General features: G+C 39.6%; 1 protein-coding gene across 3 annotated transcripts in view; it reads right to left on the minus strand.

The window, feature by feature from the left end:
- Positions 1-23,104, minus strand: part of PDE7B (phosphodiesterase 7B) — a 346,524-nt gene that overhangs the window by 152,554 nt on the left and 170,866 nt on the right. The window contains exon 1 of one of the 3 annotated variants that reach the window (XM_020881080.2): positions 2,050-2,544. The exons of the other annotated variants lie outside the window; for them this stretch is intronic. Within the exon in view, the coding sequence (XP_020736739.2) occupies positions 2,050-2,287 (238 nt within the window). The 5' untranslated portion in view covers positions 2,288-2,544. Of the gene's footprint in view, positions 1-2,049; positions 2,545-23,104 lie in introns of those variants that run through there. 3 annotated transcript variants of the gene reach the window in all.

The following is a 23,104-nucleotide window of genomic DNA, read 5'->3' on the forward strand; positions in this document are numbered from 1 at the left end:
AAAGATGCCAGGCTTTTGGAAATAATCTGCACGTGCTCCTGACTCCCTCACCATCATGCTGGTGGGGTGAGACTGGCACAGAGAACTTGATGAGAGGAGGAACCACGGCCTCAGCAACAAGATGAGAGAACGAGCAAGACAATTTGGGAAGTGAAGCAACTCGCCTTTGGGGCTTCATCATATGGACTCATGCTGGGTATATGGATGAAAAATGGCTTTCTGTCCATGTCAGAAACTGTGAGCCCCTCATCTCCTTGAGGCTGGGGAAGCAGGGAAGGAAGAGGAGGCAAACAGGCAGCTTTTGGGGAGGTGCTGAAATAGATCTTGCTTCCTGGCAGGCAGGATGAGAGTACCAGGAGAGGACGGAGCAGCCTCCCTGGGAACCAGCTCGGCCACTGATCTATATTCCACTGAGGGAGAGGTTAGGGGCCCGCGGGCACACTCAGACTCATTTAGCTCAACTTCACGACATTCAGGAAAAAAATGTAACTTGAAGTGATAAAAAGTTGTAGGGCTTTTGTTTTCTCTCTATAGTGTTGCTTTTTCAGGAATTAGATGCCCACTAGCACATAATATAAATAATAATATACACATATCTCTACAGACAAACTAACATCTGTTAGATTAAGTAGCTTTACCAAAGTTGTAATTTGAAATATGCATTTTAATCATTCACTAGACTGAAACAAACCAAGAGTGGTTAAAGTTGAAGTGTCATAGTTAAGTTTTCTGCCCAGGTGGGTTTTTCCATTTTTCTTGAACTCACATGAAATATGGGATGGCTTTAGCATTACCTCATTTTTTCTGACCAAGACCCATTTCCTTGGGCATCCATCTCCCAAATGCCACATAAACCTCAGTCTCATGGGTTTCCTTCTCTTTCCTAAGTATTCATTGTTTACTAGAGACCAACACTTTTTGTTTTTTAATTCCTTTCAAATCTGTTTTCCTCTTGCCCAGAGCATTATTTTTTAATAATGTTCTCTTTAGATTATTAGGCAACTTAAAAAAGTTTCTGCATAAATGATTAAAAACAAAATTAGCTGAGTTTTGATTTCCTAGTCTCTTTCCATGAGAAGAAGAGGTAATTTTTGGTATAGCTTTTCCATCTAGTTCCCCATCTCTCACCACCAATGGCATGTCAGGATTCCACGCATTGGGCTAGCCAAGACTTCAAATGCATAAACACATGCTCACATTCGTTCTAAAGTGAACCACCACTTTCCAAATAGCTACCAACATATTCCCTAAGGCAAAGCACACCCTGCATTTTTAGTTGACGGTGTTATCAGAGTACCTTGGGATCCTCCAAAGGGATCCTAGATGTGTTTGTGGTGTGGTCCCCACTGTTAAAAATATAGCAAAGTTCTTCTCAACTGTCCCAAACACAGCACATTCTTATAACGTGACAAAGCTCCTATGAATCATCATTTCCACATTTGTGAGTTGATTTTTCCTAATATCAATGGGGAAATTTGTAATATTGTCATTTGTCAAAAGGGGAAATTGAGACAAGGCAGTTTATCAAGTTTCTCACAACATAAAAAATTTTCAGTTCAAACTCATTCCTGGGAACTGGAATACATGCTGTAAACTCATAGTTTAAAATGAGAAAATATAGTTTACTTTGCAAAAAGCATTACAAAAAAGCAACCTAAGAAGAATATTCTCTCAGAGACAACTGGCTTATCAACAAGAGATTGCAGAGACAGGACAGACATTAAAAAGTGCCCAATTTCTTCCCTTCCTTATCAGGACTGAAGCTTAGGAAATTTCACTTAAGCCACGGGACAATCAAATGACAGCTTAAGCCCAGATCCCAGATTTCTTGATTTTCCACTATTCAGGCTCCTCCTGCCACATCACTCTTAATTTTAAGATGCATTTCAATAAAAGAGCAAACATTCATTAATCACAACCCTCGGGCCCTATGCGGTACAGTTTGCCTTCCTTCCTTTTCCCATTTTTATATCTTGGGCTCTCCAAGGAAGGGACTTGAAAGTCCTCAGACTTGGCCCTGCTACCTCTCACACCTCCCAGTCCGTTTACCTGGAATGCTGTGGAGAGCATCTTCATTCTCCAGAATGCCTCTCTGTTTGGTCGCCTGCAGCTCACTTTTGGATTTCCAGACCAGCTTTACCATCCTGATCATCTCTGGCAAGTCCCAGGGCAGCGGCCCCTGCCGGCACCCCGGCCGGCTGCCCAGGGGGGCGGGCAGCTCACCTTCTGGGGCCGTCCACCTTCTGCCCAGCTCTGCCGAGTGGAAATAGCGCTCGAGCACAGGCATTCTGCCCTGGTCCCCAGAAGAGGAGGTCGGGCTGCGGCTGTTGCTGCTGCTGCCGCCGCCGCGGCGGCCGCTGCTACCAGAGGGGAAATTCTTCCCAGGCAGGGGAAGGCGAAGCCCCGGAAAATCCTCTCCAGCTTCGGAAAGGCAAGCCTCCTCCAGCCTGGCACAGCCCCCCGTCCCTCCAGTCCCCCCACAACACTGACGATGAGGGCGACTCACTTCCCAAGGTTTCTCACTGGTGAGAACGGTTCCTGTCCTCCTTCCTTAGAGAGAGAAAGCATTTCCCCCCCCTTCTCTCTCAGGCACTGACTTCGCAGCACTTAATTAATCCCAGGCTACATCTGGAACGACAGCGGGGGGGGGGAAGCCATTGAGGTTTCAGCCTTTGCTTTTTATCTTCCGATTTATTTGTTCTCAGTTCTGTTTTGGTGCTTGTCAAAGTTTGTCAAGTGGCTTGTTTAGCCTTTGAGGACTTCACGCCAAGAGGTGGGGGGCTCCTCTTTGCCAGCCTCTCAGAGGGGGTACTCCAGAGGCCAGTTACCTGAAGGGGTCAGGTAAGGAGTCACCCTCCTGGTGCAGGAAACCTAGAAGTTTCCCCAGCTCCAGCCCTCGAGGAGAAAACAGGGGAGACTGAGCACTGGCAGGACCGATTCGCAGCTGCTCCTTTCTGGAAGGTCTGGCCGGGGGCCACCTTGCCGGTCCACCACAGTCTGCGCTGAGCTGGGGTTATTCGAAAGGCTCCTGGGTTGCTCCCCAGGACCACAGTCCACACACTCCCCTCCTCCATAACTCTCCCCATTGTCACTTGGTTCTCAGCAAACTTCACTGAAGTTTGGACTATTAGTCCAATCCCTTTGTAACCTCAGCTGCCCTTCGGCTGGAAGGGAAATAACAGTGAATCACATTCCAGAGCGAACTTTGAAAGAAGTGACTTGGGGAAGCATCCAGATCCTCATGCAAACGTGCGGTGAGGTTGCAAAGTCTGGACACATGGCTTGGGATGGAATAATAATTTTAAAGCACATCCATTGGGGACATAAATGACAGCAAAAAGAAAGTGTCGAAGAATTGCTTTCCAGAGGTAGAGCGCTGGGGACATGACATTTGGGCCACAAATGGCACCCCCACCTAACAGTGGTTGAATTGAGGATAATCAGGGGCCACCTGTCTTGGATCCCGAGGTTCAGAGATAGAGGTGCTCAGCCTAGAAGTGAGAATTCGCACAGCAGAGGGGCTGTCCCCTGGAGCTAGTGTGAAAAGCCCTGACACAAATCAAAGTGAGGTGGTATTTTGCCAGCAAATTGGGTTGGTAGGAGCAACTTGAACTTGGACATTCACGTGGCTAACTCCTATTTTCTTGGGGAGGCCATTGCAACAATCCCATCTTTCCTTTTCATGTCTCAGCATTGCAAAGGGTTTATTTTGCTTGGCATTTTATTTTGTTGATGTACAATCTGTTGCTCCTGCTCTGCTTTCCTTTCGGGGCTGTTTGATCACACAATCATTTGCTGTTTCTTTAGGAGAGAGGATAAGGACCAATGTAGGGTGTGTATTATTTTCATCTCCCTCACCTCGTGTTTTAAAAGTTGAAACTAGCAAAAGCTACCGTCACGTTGTTATTGTTATTATGATTATTCCTCTAAACCCATGGGTGAGAAGTTTAGTTTTCTACATTGAATTAAGTGACTTTTCTTTTTTCTGGATGGAAAAGTACGCTGGCAAACCTTTCGTAATGGGTGAAGAAGGGTCAACATCTTTAAGGACAAGAAACAACAATAAAACACATTTAGGACACTGCTGCTTATGAGTTTCATGTTTAAAATATTGACCAAGCAGCTATTCCTACAACAACCAGATATTCATACAATCCAATTAGGAAATAATCAATGACCCACTTATGAGAAAGATGGGCCTTTTTAAACTTCCCTGTTTGTTAAGAGATGAAGGGATTTAAGCCTCAGTCTGACAGTTCTACCACTTTTGACAGCCCTCCCAGTTCTTATCTTACCCTTCCATCAGGTTGGGGGCATTTGAGCTCTCTAGAATTGAGATGATTTTATTTAATAAGCACATGTAGGCTGCTGTCCTCTATTAGCATATTTCCTGAATAGTGTCTTATACTCACTCCTCAGTTACAAACTTCCTTGACATAACAACCGAAGAGTTTCCTAAGTGTTTGACTATTTTTATTTTTGTTCAGTTATTTTGTAATAGTACTTAGCATCAGGATATCCTGACCCTTGGAACAAAGGGGTTAAGAACAAAGAAAACAAATATAAGATATAATATGTTACATACACTAATGTATTAAGAATATAACTCTTCATTGCACATTCCTTTAAGAAGGACTTTTAAAAAAAATCCTAGGATATAAGTTTCCACTGTATTCTCGATATAATTTTACATATTTCCATGTAAAAATACCTTAGAGAAGTTACAAAATGTTGAATCATTGACCATGAATACTTCATAGTCGAAATAAAGGCCAGGAAAATGCCATCTCAAGTTTTCATCCTCAAAGAGGAATCTTCTTCATTAGAACATTTGGAAAATTAAAAATACTGTACAATTAAAAACAAAAATTCTCCCCAATATGGGATTATCTTCATTCCACAGTAGAAGTGCAGAAATACCACAGGGAAGGTCATTCTCATGGTATTTCTGGCTCACATAGAAACAGGAAGTACAGGAAATCTTGCGAGAAAGCTTGGCTCAGGAGAGTTTTGGCTCAACTACAGGCTCAAGAGATTGGGACAAACTGATGAGATGTTAGCACTTGGACTAAAACTACTATCCCTCGAAAATCTTCTAAAAGGTGGCTATGTTCCATTTTGTAGGCTAGCATCTCTTTTATCTTTCAGATAGTTACTTTAGAAGAGCATACCTGTAAACCTATGATTTTTCCCTTACATCATTCACTGATTACTATACCAGGGAAGAGGAGAAGGGGCTAATGGGGAGAGTCTGTGCCCAGAGGACTCATAGAGCAAAGAGGTCTCATCTATGTGACTTGTAAGGATTCTTCTAAGTCTTAATATCAGTACTTAATATGCTCCAAACAGGAAATTATAAGATAGACTTTCAAAATAAGTTCTTTTTTTTTCAAGCATGTGAGTCAACCTAACTTCCCATGAAGAGGAAAGTAGCATAGTTCTCTTCTTGTATGAAAGAAATGTCATGAGAATTAACAAAATCAAAACAGCTTGTTCCAATGGATTCCTAAAATATCAAACTTTGTTGTGTGTCTGCAGCTATAAAGAAAAGAACTGATAACCACAATGCTAAAGTATACGACCAAGAAAAAAGATTTGTAAACATAATGTTTTAGAACCTGGATCATCTTGAAGAATTTCTAGTGTTCTGGGGGCTCTGTAAAGATATTGTGGATTTATGGCTGTTCTAGTTGATAGGCTGCTAAGCCCTTATTATACATGACTTTAAAGAAAATATTAACAATATTAAATATTTCTAATCATTCTAGAGAATGTACATTAAAAAATAGAAACAGAAATACACATGCATTTCAATTTTAGATTAGATTCTCACAAAACTTCATTTTAATTAATCAATGTCTTCTCACTAAGGTATTTTGCAAGTACTTTAAATACTTATTAACTCCCACCCTGTTTCTATATTTGAAGAAAAATTTGAGACTGTTGAGGGAATTTATTCATTTTGTCCTGGGCTTTTCTCTCCATCAGTTCAAATACGGATATAGGATGTATAAATACACACGCACCGCGCACACACACGACCACCCAGGGTTTCACAGATGCATTTCAAATGCAATTCACAATGAGCAAAGGAGGAAAAACAGGTCTTTCAACTTTGTTTAAGGTAGTCTAAGTAGAAGAAGCTCAAACAATTTACAGTGTCCTTTAGGAGACATAGAAATGTAATAACTTTGGCCTTAACTAATCTTGAGGAATCATGCCAGCAAGTAGGGAAAAGGACTTGGTCTACAGACCGACCATAGAAGGCAGCACATATTTCCACCATCACGTGGGAAGGGAAGAGAGGGGCGGGGCAAGATGAGGAGAGGCGAGGTGGGGGGAGGTAGAAGGAGGCTGAGCTGACAGATTCATAGTGTGGTTTCACAACAGGTTTCTAAACTACAACCAATCATTCCCTTATTCACTCTGCAAATATGTATTAGCAGCTAGAGCAACAGCAGAGGAGAGAATCTCTTTACCAGCCCCTGGGTCCTTTCTCAGGCACTGGAACCTGTCTGGCCTTCCCCACCTTGTTTTGAGTTTTCACTGTGCTTTAGGATGTCTTCTATTTTCTTTGGACATTTAAAGAGAGAAACCAGGGTTTTAGCTGGCATCAGACCTCTATCCTGGTTCTCAGATATCTAGCTAATGCTAAGTTTCCTGTCACTGAGCGTTAACCTGCAAAAAAAAAAAAAAAAAAAAGGCCAATAATGCAGGGGTTGAGGACAAAATGACTGGAAGACTTGATTTTCTCCACCTAGCTCCCCCTCCCTGCTCTCTCCATCACCTGATACTTTGCTGTGTGACCATAGCATCCTCTGGCTGAAACCTTTCTGGGATTTCAGAACTTCTTTCTTTTTTTTTTTTTTGGTCATGCTATGCCACATGCAGGATGTTAGCTCCCCAACCAGGGCTCAAATCCACACCTCCTGCATTTGGAGAGCAGAGTCTTAACCACTGGACTACCAGGGACACTTATTTCTGATTGGCAAAGATTGTAAGTGGTGGTACACTTTTCATAATTCCATGTTCGCGGGTGTGTCACCTTCTTCAAAAATAACTATAATGATGAAATGGCCAAGAAGTCCTTCAAGACTACTATTAATGCCTTAGGGTTACAAAAACTGTATTTCAGTCTCACTACTGAGCTTTGCCTCAAACTTAGAGATTTATCTACGAATAGTATGTGCTTAGTCACTCAGTCATGTCCAAATCTTTGTGACCCTAAGGACCGTAGCTTGCTAGGCTCCTCTGTCCATGTGGATTCTCCAGGCAAGAATACTGGAGTGGGTTGCCATGTCCTTCCCCAGGGGATCTTCCTAACCCAGGAATAGAACCCAGGTCTTCCGCATTGCAGGCATATTCTTTACCATCTGAGCCACCGGGGAAGCCCATTTACAAAAGGGTATGGTACCAATAACAACATTATCCATCATGCCTTTTATCTTATTTGTAAGGATAAAATAATATTAAATAAAGATTAAATAAGCAATAGTGTGCTGAAAAATTTTAAATGATATTTTAAGCTATAAGAAATCATAACTGACAATTTATCTAAACTGAAATTTTGGTTCTACTTTCCTGAGATCTATAAAAAAAACTGAAAAGTCAAACTCCCCATCCTTGAATTAGGTCCCACTTTGGAAACTCATGCTTTGCATGAGGATGCAGGAGAAGAGGAAGTCAGAGACAGAGTATTGGAGAGAGTATTGGAGAGTAGCCCCACGGGAGAGATAGTCAGGGATTTAATGATACAAAGGTGGGGAGAGGTGGGGAAAATGATTGACATGTGAATGAGCATAGATGAATGACAAAATATGTGTTAAAAGAAACTCAGTAGGATAAATATTCATTGTAACTGCATTTGGGAGGTGTGATAACAGTTATGAATCATGTCTAGAGTGTAAGCCTGTGCCATCTTTACCATGGGTTATTTTGTGTTCTGATTAATACTGTATCCGTTTCTGTGATTAGAATTTCAATTTCCGGCTGCAGTGACTAATGGTTGTGTTTGATGTTCATGAGCTGTGAAGCTTTGTGTTGTAGGCTGTGGTGATGAACACGTGTCTCAGGTTTCCCCCTGGCTTCGTTTCTCTAAACAAACCACATGGGCTTCCAATCTTTTCCTTGGGGGTCTATAATCCTCAAATATTTTAATAATTTTGATAGCTCCTAGCTCATCTTTGTTGAATTCACAACTGTTTTTCAGGGTAGTATAGTACATAAAACCAAGTAGAATGTTTCAAAAGTGGCTTAAACAAAGTCTGAAATATGCTTTACTTCTTTTTTGCAAGAGAGATACATGGGTTCTGTATCTCTCAAGAACTGGGAAGACTAAGAACTAAGAACTCTCAACTAAGAACTCTCAAGAACTAAGAAGACCTCCAGTAGGCTGGAGGGGAGATTGTCCAGACATCCTCAAAGACCTGCTGGGAAATGCCCGAGTGAGATTTTTTTTTTTCCCTCTTAATATAATCAAAATAAACTAGATCACTAATAAGATATAGAAATATTATTAGTATAAACAACATAAAAGGAAAGTGAGAAAATGGTAAGGAATAAAACCTTCTAAGAGCATTTATTTTTTTTCCCTTTGGCATTCAGTTATGTTTATGTTTATGGAGTTCAAAGTCAATTTGGAAGAAGGAAGTTTCGACTATATGTGTATGAAGTGTAATCCTCTGCCTCCTCAAATTATTATTTATTTTTCCCTCTTTCCCTCACATATTACCTCCTGGTGATTATGAATTACATTAAATATCTATGCCAAAAGGTGTCTCTCAGATGCTGTTATACAGCAATTCTTCTAAGATGTTAGTGTGCACACAGATCACTTGGAGAATCTATTAAAATGAAGATTTGGTTTGGGCAGGTCTGGGTGGGACCTGAGACCCTGCATTTCTAGGAAGTTCCGTGGGGATGACAAGGCTGCTGGTCTGCCGTCCACATTGAGATGCAAGGTGAGAGGTATACTAAGTGGCAGATATTTTCTGCCTCTTCCACGTTAGTTATGAAAGAAAATGAAGCAAAAGTGACCTTCTTTATAGGAACACGTAGTGAGACTTTTGAAAACAATCAATAGTGGCCCAGGATAACTACTCTCAACTGGAAATAAGCAACCAGAGCTGCAATATAAGAGCAAGGGCTTAATTAGCCTCCAACTAATAAAAATAAATGGAAAAAAAAAAAAAGAGCAAGGGCTATATCCAGGGGCATTCATGATATTGAACCACTACTTGGCTTTGAAATTTTGTTTCATTCATTTCTTTTCCCTTATGAATTAACTTTAAAAATAAGGTTGACTAAACAGTTGGGCCACTGTAAGAAAGAATATATATACAATAAATGGCTGTTTTTGAAATTTCAAGCAAAATTTACTTAAGACTAATTTTGCCACTCCTTCCCCTTTCCAGCATTTTGTTGTGCTGTATCTGATTCTTTGTGACCCCGTGGACTGTAGACTACCAGTTTCCTCTGGCCATGGAATTTCCCAGGCAAGAATACTGGAATGGGTTGCTGTTTTCTTCTCCCCGGGATCTTTCCAACCCAGGGACTGAACTTGTATCTCCTGAGTTGCCTGCATTGGCAGGCAGATTCTTTACCATTGAGTCATCAGGGGCTATTGTTATTTTCAGAATGATTGAAATACAGGCAAGCCTCTGGGTCTTTGATCTCCATCATTATGGATATTCTCACCAAGGCATACTGCTTCATTTGATTTATTAAAGGTCTATGTAAGGCAGTCTTCAGATGAAGCCTGGTGATCTTTCCCACTGTAATACTCCAGGCATGAATGAATGGTAACCAGATGACTCCGCAAAGCAAAGATGGAAAGAAAGTAGGCATTCATGGAGCTATAACCAGCGAGGAGTCCACCCTGCTGCTGACTCAGAGAAATGTACTGCAATGTCACAGTGAAATATAAAGCAAAACAAAAAAGATAAACTCTAATAGGCTGAATTCTTTATCAGGTATCACCTGGAGTTCAGGCAGCTCGAGACTTAGCATTCATGGGAAAGTGATACCAGAAGCAAGAGGCATGTGAAATCCACTGGAAGACAAGGGTAATCAAGAGCATGAGGCTGGAACACTATCACATTTATATGATTAAGAATTTGTACAGTTAACTGAATAAGAACGCTTAGAATAAATGGAAGCATCTGCTGGTAATTGGAAACACAGGTGGTTGTATTTTTTTCCTGTTGTCTTTCCTGATTCTTTCTAAGGCTAAGTGCTTTCTACACTGATGAACGCCTATATTTCCTATCATATACAGGAGTAACTAAGAAACAAGAAAGGGAAAGCTGGGAGATAATGGATTAAAAGTGAATATATATCATGGTAATTTTCAAGGCGATTTTAGAACCTCTTCTTCTCTGGAGAGTCATGGGCAAAAAGGAAAGGTGAGGTGCGACTTCCCTGGAGGCCTGGTGGTGAAGGCTCCACACTTCCACTGCATGGGGCAAGGGCTGCCATGCGGTGCAACCAAAACAAACAAACAAAACCACTTTTTTAATAAGAGAAAATAAAAAGGAATTAGAAAAGTACTCAGGGAAATGGCTTGACAGAAAGTAGTCATAAAAAAATAAGTAAAGGTGAGGCTATTTAATGTATATAAACAACATACAACACACTCTCTGTGTAGTATGGTACAGGAAATCCAACTGAGCCCCCACCCCCTTTTGTGTATGCAGTGTTGCTAGAAGATAACAGCAGTACCATCAAGGAAAGAAAGCCTAGCACACTAGAATAATTGGCAACACTGATGCATGTGTGGAATCTTTACCATCTAAAGATGCTCTAAGAGTTTCTTCGTAACCTTCTTTTCCATCCCACATTTAAATTCTAACTAAAATTTGCTCTTTCTATTACATAAAGTATCTAAAATGATTGCACATCTTTCTGTCTCTAAAAGGTGGTTACCATGGGTTCTGCTCTATATTCTTCTCCGAGCTGCTGGGACCTGCTACTTTCTGTCCTCCATGATCTTCTCCCTGAATCCATTCAACAGTCTGACCGTGAGACTTCTTGCATTCTCTGTCCTCTTACACATTTTTGCTTGGGACATTCTTGTCCTGTTGACTATTTTGTGTGCAAGGCAAAGATACCTTACCTTTGACTTGCATGTGTTCACATATCTTGCTGCTCTTATATATGTGTGTCTGGATTAGACTATAAGGAGTCAACTCCAGAACATCTGCAACTAGGCTTTTAAAAATACCTTTTTATGTTTTATTACTTCTTTGCTTTCAAAGTTTGAGGAATAAATTGATTGAGCTACTTCTAAAATTTATTTTTTAAGTTTCTCAGTCATTCAAAAAAGTTCAGTGAAGTCTTCATTATCTTTAAAATTAGGATATTTCCTAATGTGCATATTATTTTCTAATGTGTAACAAATAAAAAGTGATGGGAGATATTAGTAGTAACACAACACAGAGAGAATTATTACCTAAAGAAACAGTCTAAATCCCTTTGTTGGGCATTCAACATTTCAAAACCATGCTCCCACTAACCGAACCTTGTAAACTCACTCAAGCTTACATTTAACACTCAAAATTCCTATGGAATCATATTGTTTCCCATACATCCTAGATGCACAGTGATCTGTGTGGTAGGCAGAATAATGACCTCTCAAAGATGTCTACATCCTAATCCCTAGAACCTGTGAATAAGTTAGTTTACATGGCAAAGAGGAATTACGGTAACAAAAGGAATTAAGGTTGCTAATCATCTGATGTTAAGATAGGGAGACTCTTCCGGATTGTCTCCATGGATGCAATGTAATCACAAGGGTTCTTACATGTGGTCAAGGGAGGCAGGAGAGTCCGTGTCAGACTGATAAGATGTGATAAAGACTCAACTGGCCAACGTTAGCTTTGAAGACAGAAAGAACCCTCAAACCAAGGAATGAGGGCAACCTTTCAAAGAAAGAAAAGGGAAAAACTGCATTCTCTTTAGAGCCATCAGAAAAGAATGCAGACACTTTGATTTTGGCCTAACGGGACTCATTTTAGACTTCTAAACTCCAAAATTGTAAGATAAAACATTTGTGTTTGTTTTAAGCATTAAGTTTGTGGTAATTTGTTACAGCAGTATCAGAAAGCTAATATTTATTGCTCACATTATTCTTCTCTTTATTCGGAAAGATTTTTTCCACTCATCTCATCCAAAAAACTCCCACTTTCTTCATGAAGTCTTTGTGCCCCACTTCAACTGCCTCTCTGATTTAAATAAAGCAGAGCTTCATATCCATTTTATTTACTTTTAAGATAACCTGTATCACTATTTGCCTTTAATGCTCCAGCTTCTCTTTCAATTTAGAATGCAGGGAACATTGTTTCATAGTTTGTATAATAACATAAAATCCTGGGATGTACCCTTCCTTCCTTTCTTTCTTCCTTCCTCCCTTCCTTCTGCATTTACTGAGTGGCTAATAATTTATTGAGTGTCTCATGCTAAGTCCTTTATATACAAAACCATAGTCCCTGTCCTTAAAGTTATTTACGAATTTAGTGGAAAAACAAACACATATACAAGTAATCATAAAGCATGATGCATTGTAGTATTAAAATATAATTGTGGACAAGACAGGTCTCAGTTAGTGTCTGTGATTAATAATGATGAAAACCAACTTTTTTTTCATTAAATTTTTCTTGTACCTTGACAATTTAGACAATGTCTAGAAATCTATTTAAAACAAAAATTTATGAACTATGTTAGAGTTTGTATGTTGTCAAAATAATGTGGGTGATTAATTATATTTTTTGTTAATTATTTTTTATTTGCTGGTAGGATTTTTTTTTTAAACTTAAAGTTTAGCTGTAATGATTTTAAGACTTTAAGAATCTTCTCACCACCTTTCTCAGGTGACTTGATATAGTGTTGCTAGTGACTTAGCAGCTTAGGAAAAGTTCTTATTCCTAGATAGCCAAGAAAGGCAAAGCATGCAATGACAGTCTTAAGGGACTCTAGAGATAAATTAATCATTTCAATTAGATCCCACCTTAGCTCAAGCTGAAGACAGACTGGATGGCTGAAACAACAGAAATTTATTTCTCACAGTTTTGAAGTCTGGAAGCCTGAAATCATCAGGGTGTATGGTTAGGATCAGGTGAGGCTCCTTATCCCAACACTGCCTCCTTACTACATGTCCATGTGGTGGAGAGATCATGTCTCTCAAGTCTTATAATCTCATTTATGAGGGCCCCACTCTCATGACCCAGTTACTCATCACGCTGGGATTAGGGTTTCAACATAAGATTTTTGGGAGGACACAAACATTCAATCCACAGCAGGTAATTTTCTAATTATACCAATAATGACAGCATAAGCCCTGGATTAGCACAGACCTGAGCTTACGCATGTTCTTTTCACTGCTTATGTACTCAGTATAGCACCACACATTTTATACGAAATGCCTTATATTATCCTTACAAGAGTCCAGAGAAGGTAGGGACAATCATGATTCCCTATGAGATTAATTTGCTCAAGATTCACATACTACCAAACTTTAGAAGAGTGGTTTGAACTAAGGCAGGTTGGCTCTCGAGCAGGCTCTCTTAACATTGTGCTACACTTCCTGTGTGGTTGGATGTATTATTAAGCAGTAGGAACTTGGTTTGATCAACACATTGCAACCATACATGACTGTATCCATGGCTGTATCATGAACATTTACGCGAGGCAAGTCAGAAGGAAGGAATAATTATGATACTTCCTGCACCTGTTTCTATCTTGTTTATTCATGGTAGGATTATATCCTGTGTCCTTTAAGCCATATTCTATCCCACTGTGGTCATGAATGTGGCCACCAGGTTGGGCTTGAGATTTTTGCCACAACCTTCATCCAGAAAGTGCTGAAGGTCTTACTCTCTCAGAATGATTGCAGAGAAAGAAAATGGGGCACATGACATTTTTTTTAAAAATTAGGTGAACATCTGGTCTCTCTTCATTAATGGATGGTTTCCTCAAACCAGACGCCACAGTCCGAAAATAACTTCATTCCTTATGAAAACTGACTTGATTTACCTGTGCCATTATGTGTGACTGCCATTGCCATGCACTGGAACTCTTCAGGATAGTGATGAAAGATGATCAGAGTAGTTTCTGTGTGATTTAATCATAATTGCAGCAGAAACTCTGCTGTCTCTGACCTAAATCTTGGATCTGAAAAGCCAGGGAACAATGATGTAGAATTGGTGAGTGGAGATGAGTCGATTTCCCCAAGACATTAGAGGGATATTTTCCTTTCGGAGCCATTTAGCAAGGCTGCTTACAGTATCAAAGTGCCAGCTGCATCTGGATTTTCTAAACAGCTTGGCCAGAAATTGGAAAAAGAGATTCTTAAGTGTTTCCGAGTGTTAAGGAAATGACTTGGGTCAGTTTTCATATGTACAATACATGTAGGGAAATCCAAATCTGGTCTTCAGCTGATTTCTGACCTGGGGTAATAGATTGGAGATGAAGTTGAGGACAGCAACGTTTCCAGTGGGCCAGGCATTTTCTGTTTTCTGCCTTAGTTCCTTTTCTTGGCTTTACTTCCACATGGTAAATTTGGTTACCTCATCATTTATATTCACAGTCCTTCTACTAGGGAAATGTAAACCTATAAATTTCACAACACCTTTATATAACACCTTCTTTATAAGGTGTTACAAAGTGACAGAAGGTCTTGGCTCTTCAGAAATGTCCCTAAGGAGAGAAAAGTTCAAAGCCTGGGGAAAATCATTCTGACTTTCAGATGCTCAATTTCTGTGGGTATCCCCCAAGTCTTGTCCTCAGTAATAATTTATTAATAAATTAATTCACTTATTTGAAATAACAGGAGATACTCTAAATCTTTGCCTGACCAAACCCAATTAATCCCAACCATTCCATTTGTCCATCTATACATTTGTCCTTACGTCAATTATAATTGATGCTTTGTTTTAGTTAATATTTTTCTTTATGTCCATCATGCATGTAAATTCTGTATTTCACTTTTGCAATATTACATTAAGAGTGCAGGTACTCATTTCTTTGATGGCTTCCTTAGAGAACCTCTCAAGCGGTCAAGATCACAATGAATGATGAAATAGCATTATTATTTCTGTGGTAAAAATAAGAAGAAAGTTCGGTGGGGGATAGCCACAGCATTTTGGGAAACCTCAGAAGGGATACTTGGTGTTGCAAAATCCAAGTACTCTTTTTGACCTAAACCATACGCTGGTTTTCTTGAAATTATTGAAGGGTTAGAACTTTTCCCTGCTAACATGCTTGGTCACATTTCCCCAAGTCACATTTCCCCATAAGAGCACAAATGTGCAAACAAAAGATTAGTTACAGAAATCTACTTGAAATTCCTTAGAGAACCTACACAGTTGTTTCTTATCTCTAAACTATGGGTCAAATGTACCTCTGACATTTTCTTCAAGTTGGCATGTCTTGGGAGCTTTTCTTTTAGGATCTTTGCAAAGAGAATTTTCAGAAACAAAACAAAAACTGAAAGAGCTTTTATCCTCCAGTAGAACCAAAGTGTTGGAAAAGTTAGACTGAACTCTTGGGAAAACTGAGGATTAAATGAGAGCATTTGTGCAAAGTCTGTAGAACAAGTCCAGGTGCAAAGCAAGCATTCAGTAAAAGCCAGTTATGACCATCTTTTCCAAATCACCTGTTCTCTTTTGCATGGAGCTGGCACCAATAGCCCACTTACCCTGTGTGCCATCAGTAGAACCAGCAAGTAATATACAGAGGGTAAAAATAGGAGAGGTAAAGTGTAGGGGGGATAAATTAGGAGTTTGGGATTAACAGATACACACTACTACATGTCAAATAGATAGACAACAGCACCTATTGTATAGCACAGGGTACTATATTCAATATCTTATAATAACCTATAATGGAAGGAATTTAAGGAAGAGTGTATATATATATATAAAAATAAAATAAATTACATATATAACTGAATAATTTTGCTGCACATCTGAAATTAACACAGCATTGTAAATTATATACTTCATAAAGACGTTTGCAAAAAAGAGGTTAAAAGTAAGGAAAAACAAAGGGTATGGAGTGGTCAAGGGGATGGTGGAAAAGAAGACAAAGATAAAAAAGAAACTACAGAGAATAGAAAAAAAAGTATGGCTTTTCACTGTCAATAATCATAAAGCTTATTCCAGGACCCCAGAGAATATCAGTTGCTGGGCCCTTCTGTTCAGTACTGGGCTGTTCCCATCTCTTCCTCATGTTCTAACTTCTAACATGAGTTTCAGATGATCTGAAAGGTTCTCCAAATCCAGTTGTACAAAACGTAATATTAATTTTTTCTAGTGTGTTCTAAATAGATAGCCATTGATGCTGAGTACTATAGTGTGGTCTGAATAAACAGGCATAGACACTGAGTACTGAACTAGTTTCTCTTTAACTCTCTAGAAACCCATTACAGCATAATCATTCCTAGAGAATAATTGTCTTAAAAGCCTTTATTTCCTCACTTTTCATCAAAGGTTGTAAGTTGCTGAAGTATCAAATCTTTCTGGGTAAGACTGTCATCTGTAAATCAGTGCCTCAGGACCTTGCAAAGAGCACACTGCTGGTTTAGTCACTAAGTTGTGTCTGACTCTTGCAACCCCATGGACTGTAGCCTGCCAGGCTCCTCTGTTCATGGGATTCTCCAAGCAAGAATACTGGAGTGGGTTGCCATTTCCTTCTCCAGGAGGTCATCTGGACTCAGTAATCGAACCCCGGTCTCCTGCATTGCAGGCAGATTCTTTATCGACTGAGCTACAAGGGAAGCCCAAGAAGCACGCTGCTGGCTGGTAATTAAAAGCACTCTGGGAAACTCCGTCACCTCTTCAGGACTTATGGACATCATTTAGGGCATTAAAGTTTCGTACCAATTTTCTAAATAAGATCCTTGTGGTCTGAAAAAGGTAAAGCAACTTCAAAAAGACTTTTGTTTATTTATTTACTTTTGCCATGAGATGGTTCCTATAATTAGAGAAATCAAAGGTTTCTTACGAGAGTGTGAAATGACTTTTGCAGTTCTTGGAGAAGATTGCAGAAATTGACTGTGTCAAAAGAAAGTAAGAGAATGGCTTTCTTCACCATCAGGGGATTAGGATGGAGAAGGAAAGGTGCTCTGTTCAAGGAATTTTGGGGAGCTGTAATTATAGAACCATTCTGAACTATCCATTCCTCAGCCCCTCCGTTGAGGACTGGAGAAGGACTATTGGTGAGATTAGTGTGGTATGGGACTCGGGAACAACTCAGAAGATTTGGGCTTCAGTCAGGCATCGAAGGTTTAGACGAGTTCTAAGCATCAACCTTTCTTTAGGGTTCTGCTTGCTCAGCTCTTGTTGGGGGTTGTAGACTACCTCTGAGTTTGTCAGATCCGGCAATACCCTGCTGTTCTGGAATCTTCTGCCCTGAGAGATGACCTGGACCATACCACTGATCAGAGCAGACTGTCCATCAGGTGTAGCAGAGATCTGTTCAATGAATGAATGACCATGCACTCCTGAGTGGCCTCATAGGCATCTAAAAGCAGCTCCATAATTTGAGAAAAAAGCTGGAGTGCCACAGTGGCCTTATGGAAACTCAGCCAGTGGAGGACCATATTAGCAAAGAGCTGGTTTCATGGGGCAGCGGGGTAAAATGGGTGAGTGAGCTGATTTTTTTTTTTTTTCTGAGACCATCCTGTTTCTCTCTGTCCCTTTCTTTCTCTTTTCGGTTTCCATTTGTGATCTCTGAAACTTAATAGACATAGTACTTTGCAGTCTCTCCCACCCTCTCTACCAGTGCTCCCTAGTGGGACAAGTAAATCTGATCCCAGGAGCTCAGTCACTACCCATCCAAAGCCCCAGGCCAACTCTGGGGAAGGGTCAGGATGTTGCGTGCACCGCACACACTGGCTTGGCATTTAGCCCCCACCGCACCGCTGGGGCCAGGCAGGGAGGTCACCCCTTCTGATACCTGAAGAGCGGTACCTTCCACCTCCTGCACTGCGGGTATCACTACACATGGCCAGGGCAATGGGACAAAAGAGATCACTCTGGCTCTTCAGGCGCCAAGATGAGGAAAATCAACTTCAGGGCCCAAAGGACGCAACTGCTGGGGACAAAAGGTTACTACAAATTAACAACCAGTCATTACAGAAACCTTGAGTAGGCGCTCAAGGATGGAAAAGAGAAGAGATCTCTTGACCGTAGATGACAAATCTTTTTCAGGTAGACTCTGAAGCACAGGACTTTATTCACCTTGTCAATAGCCAAGGCAGGAAGATGAAACGAACAGCACTGAGCCACAAACATTCATGAAGCACCTTATATGAGTCAGGCAGGAAGCGAAGCTTTGAACAAGTCAGACTTTACATTCCAGTGGGAGCCAGAAACACGCACACAAATACATTAACAAGACAGTCCTCGGTCATTGTCAGAGATATTATAAACAAAATTAATTGATTAATAGTGGCTGAAAAGGGATTTTCATTGTATGATTGGGAGAGGCCTCTTAAACTAAGTGATAATCAGGCTGAAAATTAATGGCAAGGAAAAGCCAGCCAGTCAAAGATCTAGGGAAGAAGATTTGAGGCAGAGGAACAACTGAGGGAAAGACCCTAAAGCAAGAACGAACTGGCTGGGTCTGAGAAATGAAAAGCAGATGGCAGGGATCCAGTGAGTGAGGGAGAGGGTTGTGTGTGATGAGATTCTGAGCAGACCATGTTAGGCTGTGTAACTGACTAGAGATGATCTTGGATGTCATTCCAAGTGTGATGATAAACCATCAGAAGTTTTTCAGAAGAGTGGTGTGATCTAATGTAGTTTACATAAGATCACAATAGTAGTTCTGCTGAGAAGGGATTTTATAGGAGCAAGTGTAGAAGCAGAAACTAGCAAGCAGGCTAATAAAATTCAATAAAGAAAGAACAATGGCTTGGCTAGGGTGAGACTAAAGGAAAAATAAACAGTTTTAGGACAGATTTTGGAAGTAGGTCTCTAGAATATACCTATGGATTGGCATGGGAGAGAAAGAGGGCAGCTGTATCCTAGTTATCCTAGTATCCTAGTTAGCGGCTGGGATGGGAAGAGACATATTTAGATGTGATGCTAATCAAGCACTTAGATGGATATTGGGAGTTTGGGATGCCTTTCAGATACCTTTCACTTCAGATACCCTAGTAGATGTCAAGTAGATAGTTTGAGCATAGAGTCTAGGGGAAAAAACCAGTCTTTATGTGTTAATTTGGGAAGTATTGGCATATTTGTTTTGTTTTAAAGGAAACAAAACAAAACATTGTGTCCTGTTCAGTCCAGCTGCTTCCATCCCAAATCAACGTAGAACTAAGTACAGTGAGTGCTGAAGATAAGGAGATCAAAAAGCCCATAACCCCAGAGGGGGTGGCAGACCAAGGCAGGCGTGATTGTTATAATGCAATGGTAAAATGGAGGAAGGTGCAGATACAAGGGAAGCTATATTATGGAGCAAATAGTTATTCCTGGAATGGTCATGGACAGTGGAGAGAAGAGGTGATCTGAGAGACAGTCATTTGATAGAAACAATTTTCTTGTGAGTCTCTTCTTTTAAAATAAGAGCTTATTCAGAGAACATAGAAAGATGGGATTTGTTCCAGAAGTGTTATGGACAAAAGAAAATTCCATTTTTAATGGTTGTTTGATCTTGGAGAAGGCAGTAACCACTCTAGGACTTATTTTCCTCTGTAAAAAGAGAAGATTGAGTTCAGTGCAGTTTTCTGCCTCAGAGAGATGATGAGATAGGGAATTATGGTTGGCAAGTTATTTTTCGCTATATATTTAAAAGCTATATTACCATACATATTTCAATACAGTAAATGGCTTAACATATAGCTATATACACTTGTAAAAATATTATTTGTATGTTTTTAGTAGAAACAAAATATTTAGCTTTGATAAATTGATAAATTTATAAAATAAATTGCCTTATGCCAATTATTAAAAATTTCAAATTCTTAGTTGACATAAAATTGTTAACACCTTATTGAGCACAAGGTCTAATTGTAATTAAAAAAGAGGGAAAAAGAAAAACAAAATAATTATTGCCAAATTAACACAGTTTCATAGACAAAATATTTTAAACCATGAGTACATTGAGGTGACAATGAGAAAAAGCATATTTGGTAGTGCCCTGATAGATGTAGTTTTACAATTTGAGAGATTTTCCTTTTCTTCTTCTTTTCAAGCTATACTAGATGTTTGACTTCTCTGTCACTTATTTCACTCTTTGTGAAATTAAAAAAAATTGTTTTCTGGGAATTAATTTCTTCATCGAATGAAACAATGCAACTTCTCTCAGGGCACCCTGTAATTTACCAGAAGAACTTTGGCTACAGAGTCCTGGAATGTCCTTCACTTTATTCATCTTACAGGGTTGAACAATTTATTCTCAGAGAGTCATTTATTAACTTCAGAAGCAGATCAATTTTAAGAACAATACTTTGCATTTCTGGTAGTATTTATTTCCAGGAATGTATTTTTAAAAATCTTCTTAGTAGTATTCATACTGACTCATCAAGTGGATATAAGCAGAGACTATGTTTTTGTAAAAATAAAGATGGGTGACCACGAGACAATTCTGGGCCTTTTGTGGGGAGGGGGAACCCATGCATATATCACTCAAGGTGAGAGATACTTGGGCACAAAGACAGCTAATGCATAGGCTAAGTCCATATTTAGGGGATTAACAAAGCATAGACATCAAAATTTTCTTATAATAAATACTTGGATTTTTTGATACATACATTTTTAAAGTATGGAAATAAGTATCTTAAGAACCATCAGAAAGAGACACGTGCACCCCAGTGTTCATCGCAGCACTGTTTATAATAGCCAGGACATGGAAGCAACCCAGATGCCCATCAGCAGACGAATGGATGAGGAAGCTGTGGTACATATACACCATGGAATATTACTCAGCCATTAAAAAGAATTCATTTGAATCAGTTCTAATGAGATGGATGAAACTGGAGCCCATTATACAGAGCGAAGTAAGCCAGAAAGATAAAGACCATTACAGTATACTAACACATATATATGGACTTTAGAAAGATGGTAACGATAACCCTATATGCAAAACAGAAAAAGAGACTCAGATGTATAGAACAGACTTGTGGACTCTGGGAGAAGGCGAGGGTGGGATGTTTCAAGAGAACAGCATTGAAACATGTATATTATCTAGGGTGAAACAGATAACCAGCCCAGGTTGGGTACATGAGACAAGTGCTTGGGCCTGGTGCACTGGGAAGACCCAGAGGGATTGGGTGGAGAGGGAGGTGGGAGGGGGGACTGGGATGGGGAATACATGTAAATCCATGGCTAATTCATTTCAATGTATAACAAAAACTACTGTAATGATGTAAAGTAATTAGCCTCCAACTAATAAAAAAAAAAAAGTAAAAAAAAAAGAACCATCAGAACTTTGTTGGACTTCTTTAAGTGATAAAGATTCCTTTATTGTTTTGTTTTGAGTTACTTAAAACTCAAGTGCCATGTTCTTTTTGTTACTTAGAGTGTTCAAAGTTTTTCATATGTGTATGCTCAGTCATGTCTGATTCTTTGTGATGCCCTGGACTGTAGCCCACCAGGCTTCTCTACCCATGGAATTATCCAGGCAAGAATACTGGAGTGGATCTTCCCAACCCAGAGATTGAACCCATCTCCTGCATTGGCAGGTGGATTCTTTACCACTGAACCACCTGGGAAGCCCTCAGAGGTTTTCATTAGACTCTAAATGGCATGATGATCCAGATTACATGCCATGTGTTGGCCTCCTTTTTCTTGACTGGGTTGGGATCAGTGTTGTTCATAATGCTGAGGAGTTGATCACATTTAGTCAGGTTGGACATAATGCTCAGGTGCTATATCCACTGTATGATTTTTCCATGTCTGTCTGAGGCCATGGAGGACAAAGACCAAAAATCTTCAGGGGAAGAATATAGTCCCAGAGTGATCATCTATTGATCTAATCTGCGTGGAGCTACCAGGAAATTGGGATGTATAAGAGGAGTCTGATACTAAATAGGGAATGTGTTGGAGTAATGCTCTAAACAAAGAAACGGATGAAAGAAAAATCAGTCCCTCTCTCAGGTGAAGTCTTGTCTGGTCCTCATTCATGAGCTTCCCAAGGATTCTGGTTTGCAGGACTTGGGTTGAGGGGAATCTGGTGGAGGTGTGCCTTCCTGATTTATTCTGGATTCAATTATCTGCATTCTGGGGTTCTGTCAGTCATAATGAGATTGGGATTCTTACTGGGGATCAAATGATTTGCCCCCAAATTCAAGAAAATCTACAGATAAAAGTCAGAAGACAACTATGCCTTTAAAAATCCTAAGTCATTATTTAATATTTTTGAAAATTTCCCTGGCTATCTTATTCACTGCCATCATACTTCCTAACTTCCCAGGGCTGTCAACCAATGTTGTCAATGTATGTTGAAACATAACCTGCTCAGTCAAAAATGCTTAGGGTAGAAATTCTTAGGAGTTTGCTTGTTTATAGAAAATGAGTTCATTTTCTTCCTGATCATACTTTATGTTAAAATATTAGTGGTAACATTAAAAGTTGCCAACTCCTTCTTAAAATAGTGCAAGAAACCATTTCCTATGCTGGTCACTGATGTCTGAATACTGCCTGATATAAAATTTGCCTTTGGCACAATTTTGATCACCCAACTCAAAAAATTATGTACAATGGAGTAAAGTCCAGTAAATAAAAAACTAAAAGTTAATGTGGTTAAATTTTCAGGATTAATAACAAAAAATTAATATTGTCAAAACCCAATAGTTTTGGTAATATTGATAGTTAGCTAAAACTATCAACAGAGGAAATGTATTTAAGTGATTGCTTTCCCTGCTGATACTTCCTATTTAAGTCCCTGACCTAAAAACAATAATATTTGGATGAAATTTATTTTTTATATAAAATGTGTAACACGTTTCTGTTCTAACAATTTAAATGACTTTATTATGACTGTCTATTACTTCAAGGACTTGTATGGTAAGGATTCCAGGCTACTACATTTTAAAAAAGTTTTGGGTCAGCATTTGGCAGGATTTCAGAATTCATTTTTCCTGTTCTCAAGGCAATTGGCT

The sequence above is a fragment of the Odocoileus virginianus genome, chromosome 34 (assembly GCF_023699985.2).
Source record: "Odocoileus virginianus isolate 20LAN1187 ecotype Illinois chromosome 34, Ovbor_1.2, whole genome shotgun sequence".
Classification (NCBI taxonomy): Eukaryota; Metazoa; Chordata; class Mammalia; order Artiodactyla; family Cervidae; genus Odocoileus; species Odocoileus virginianus.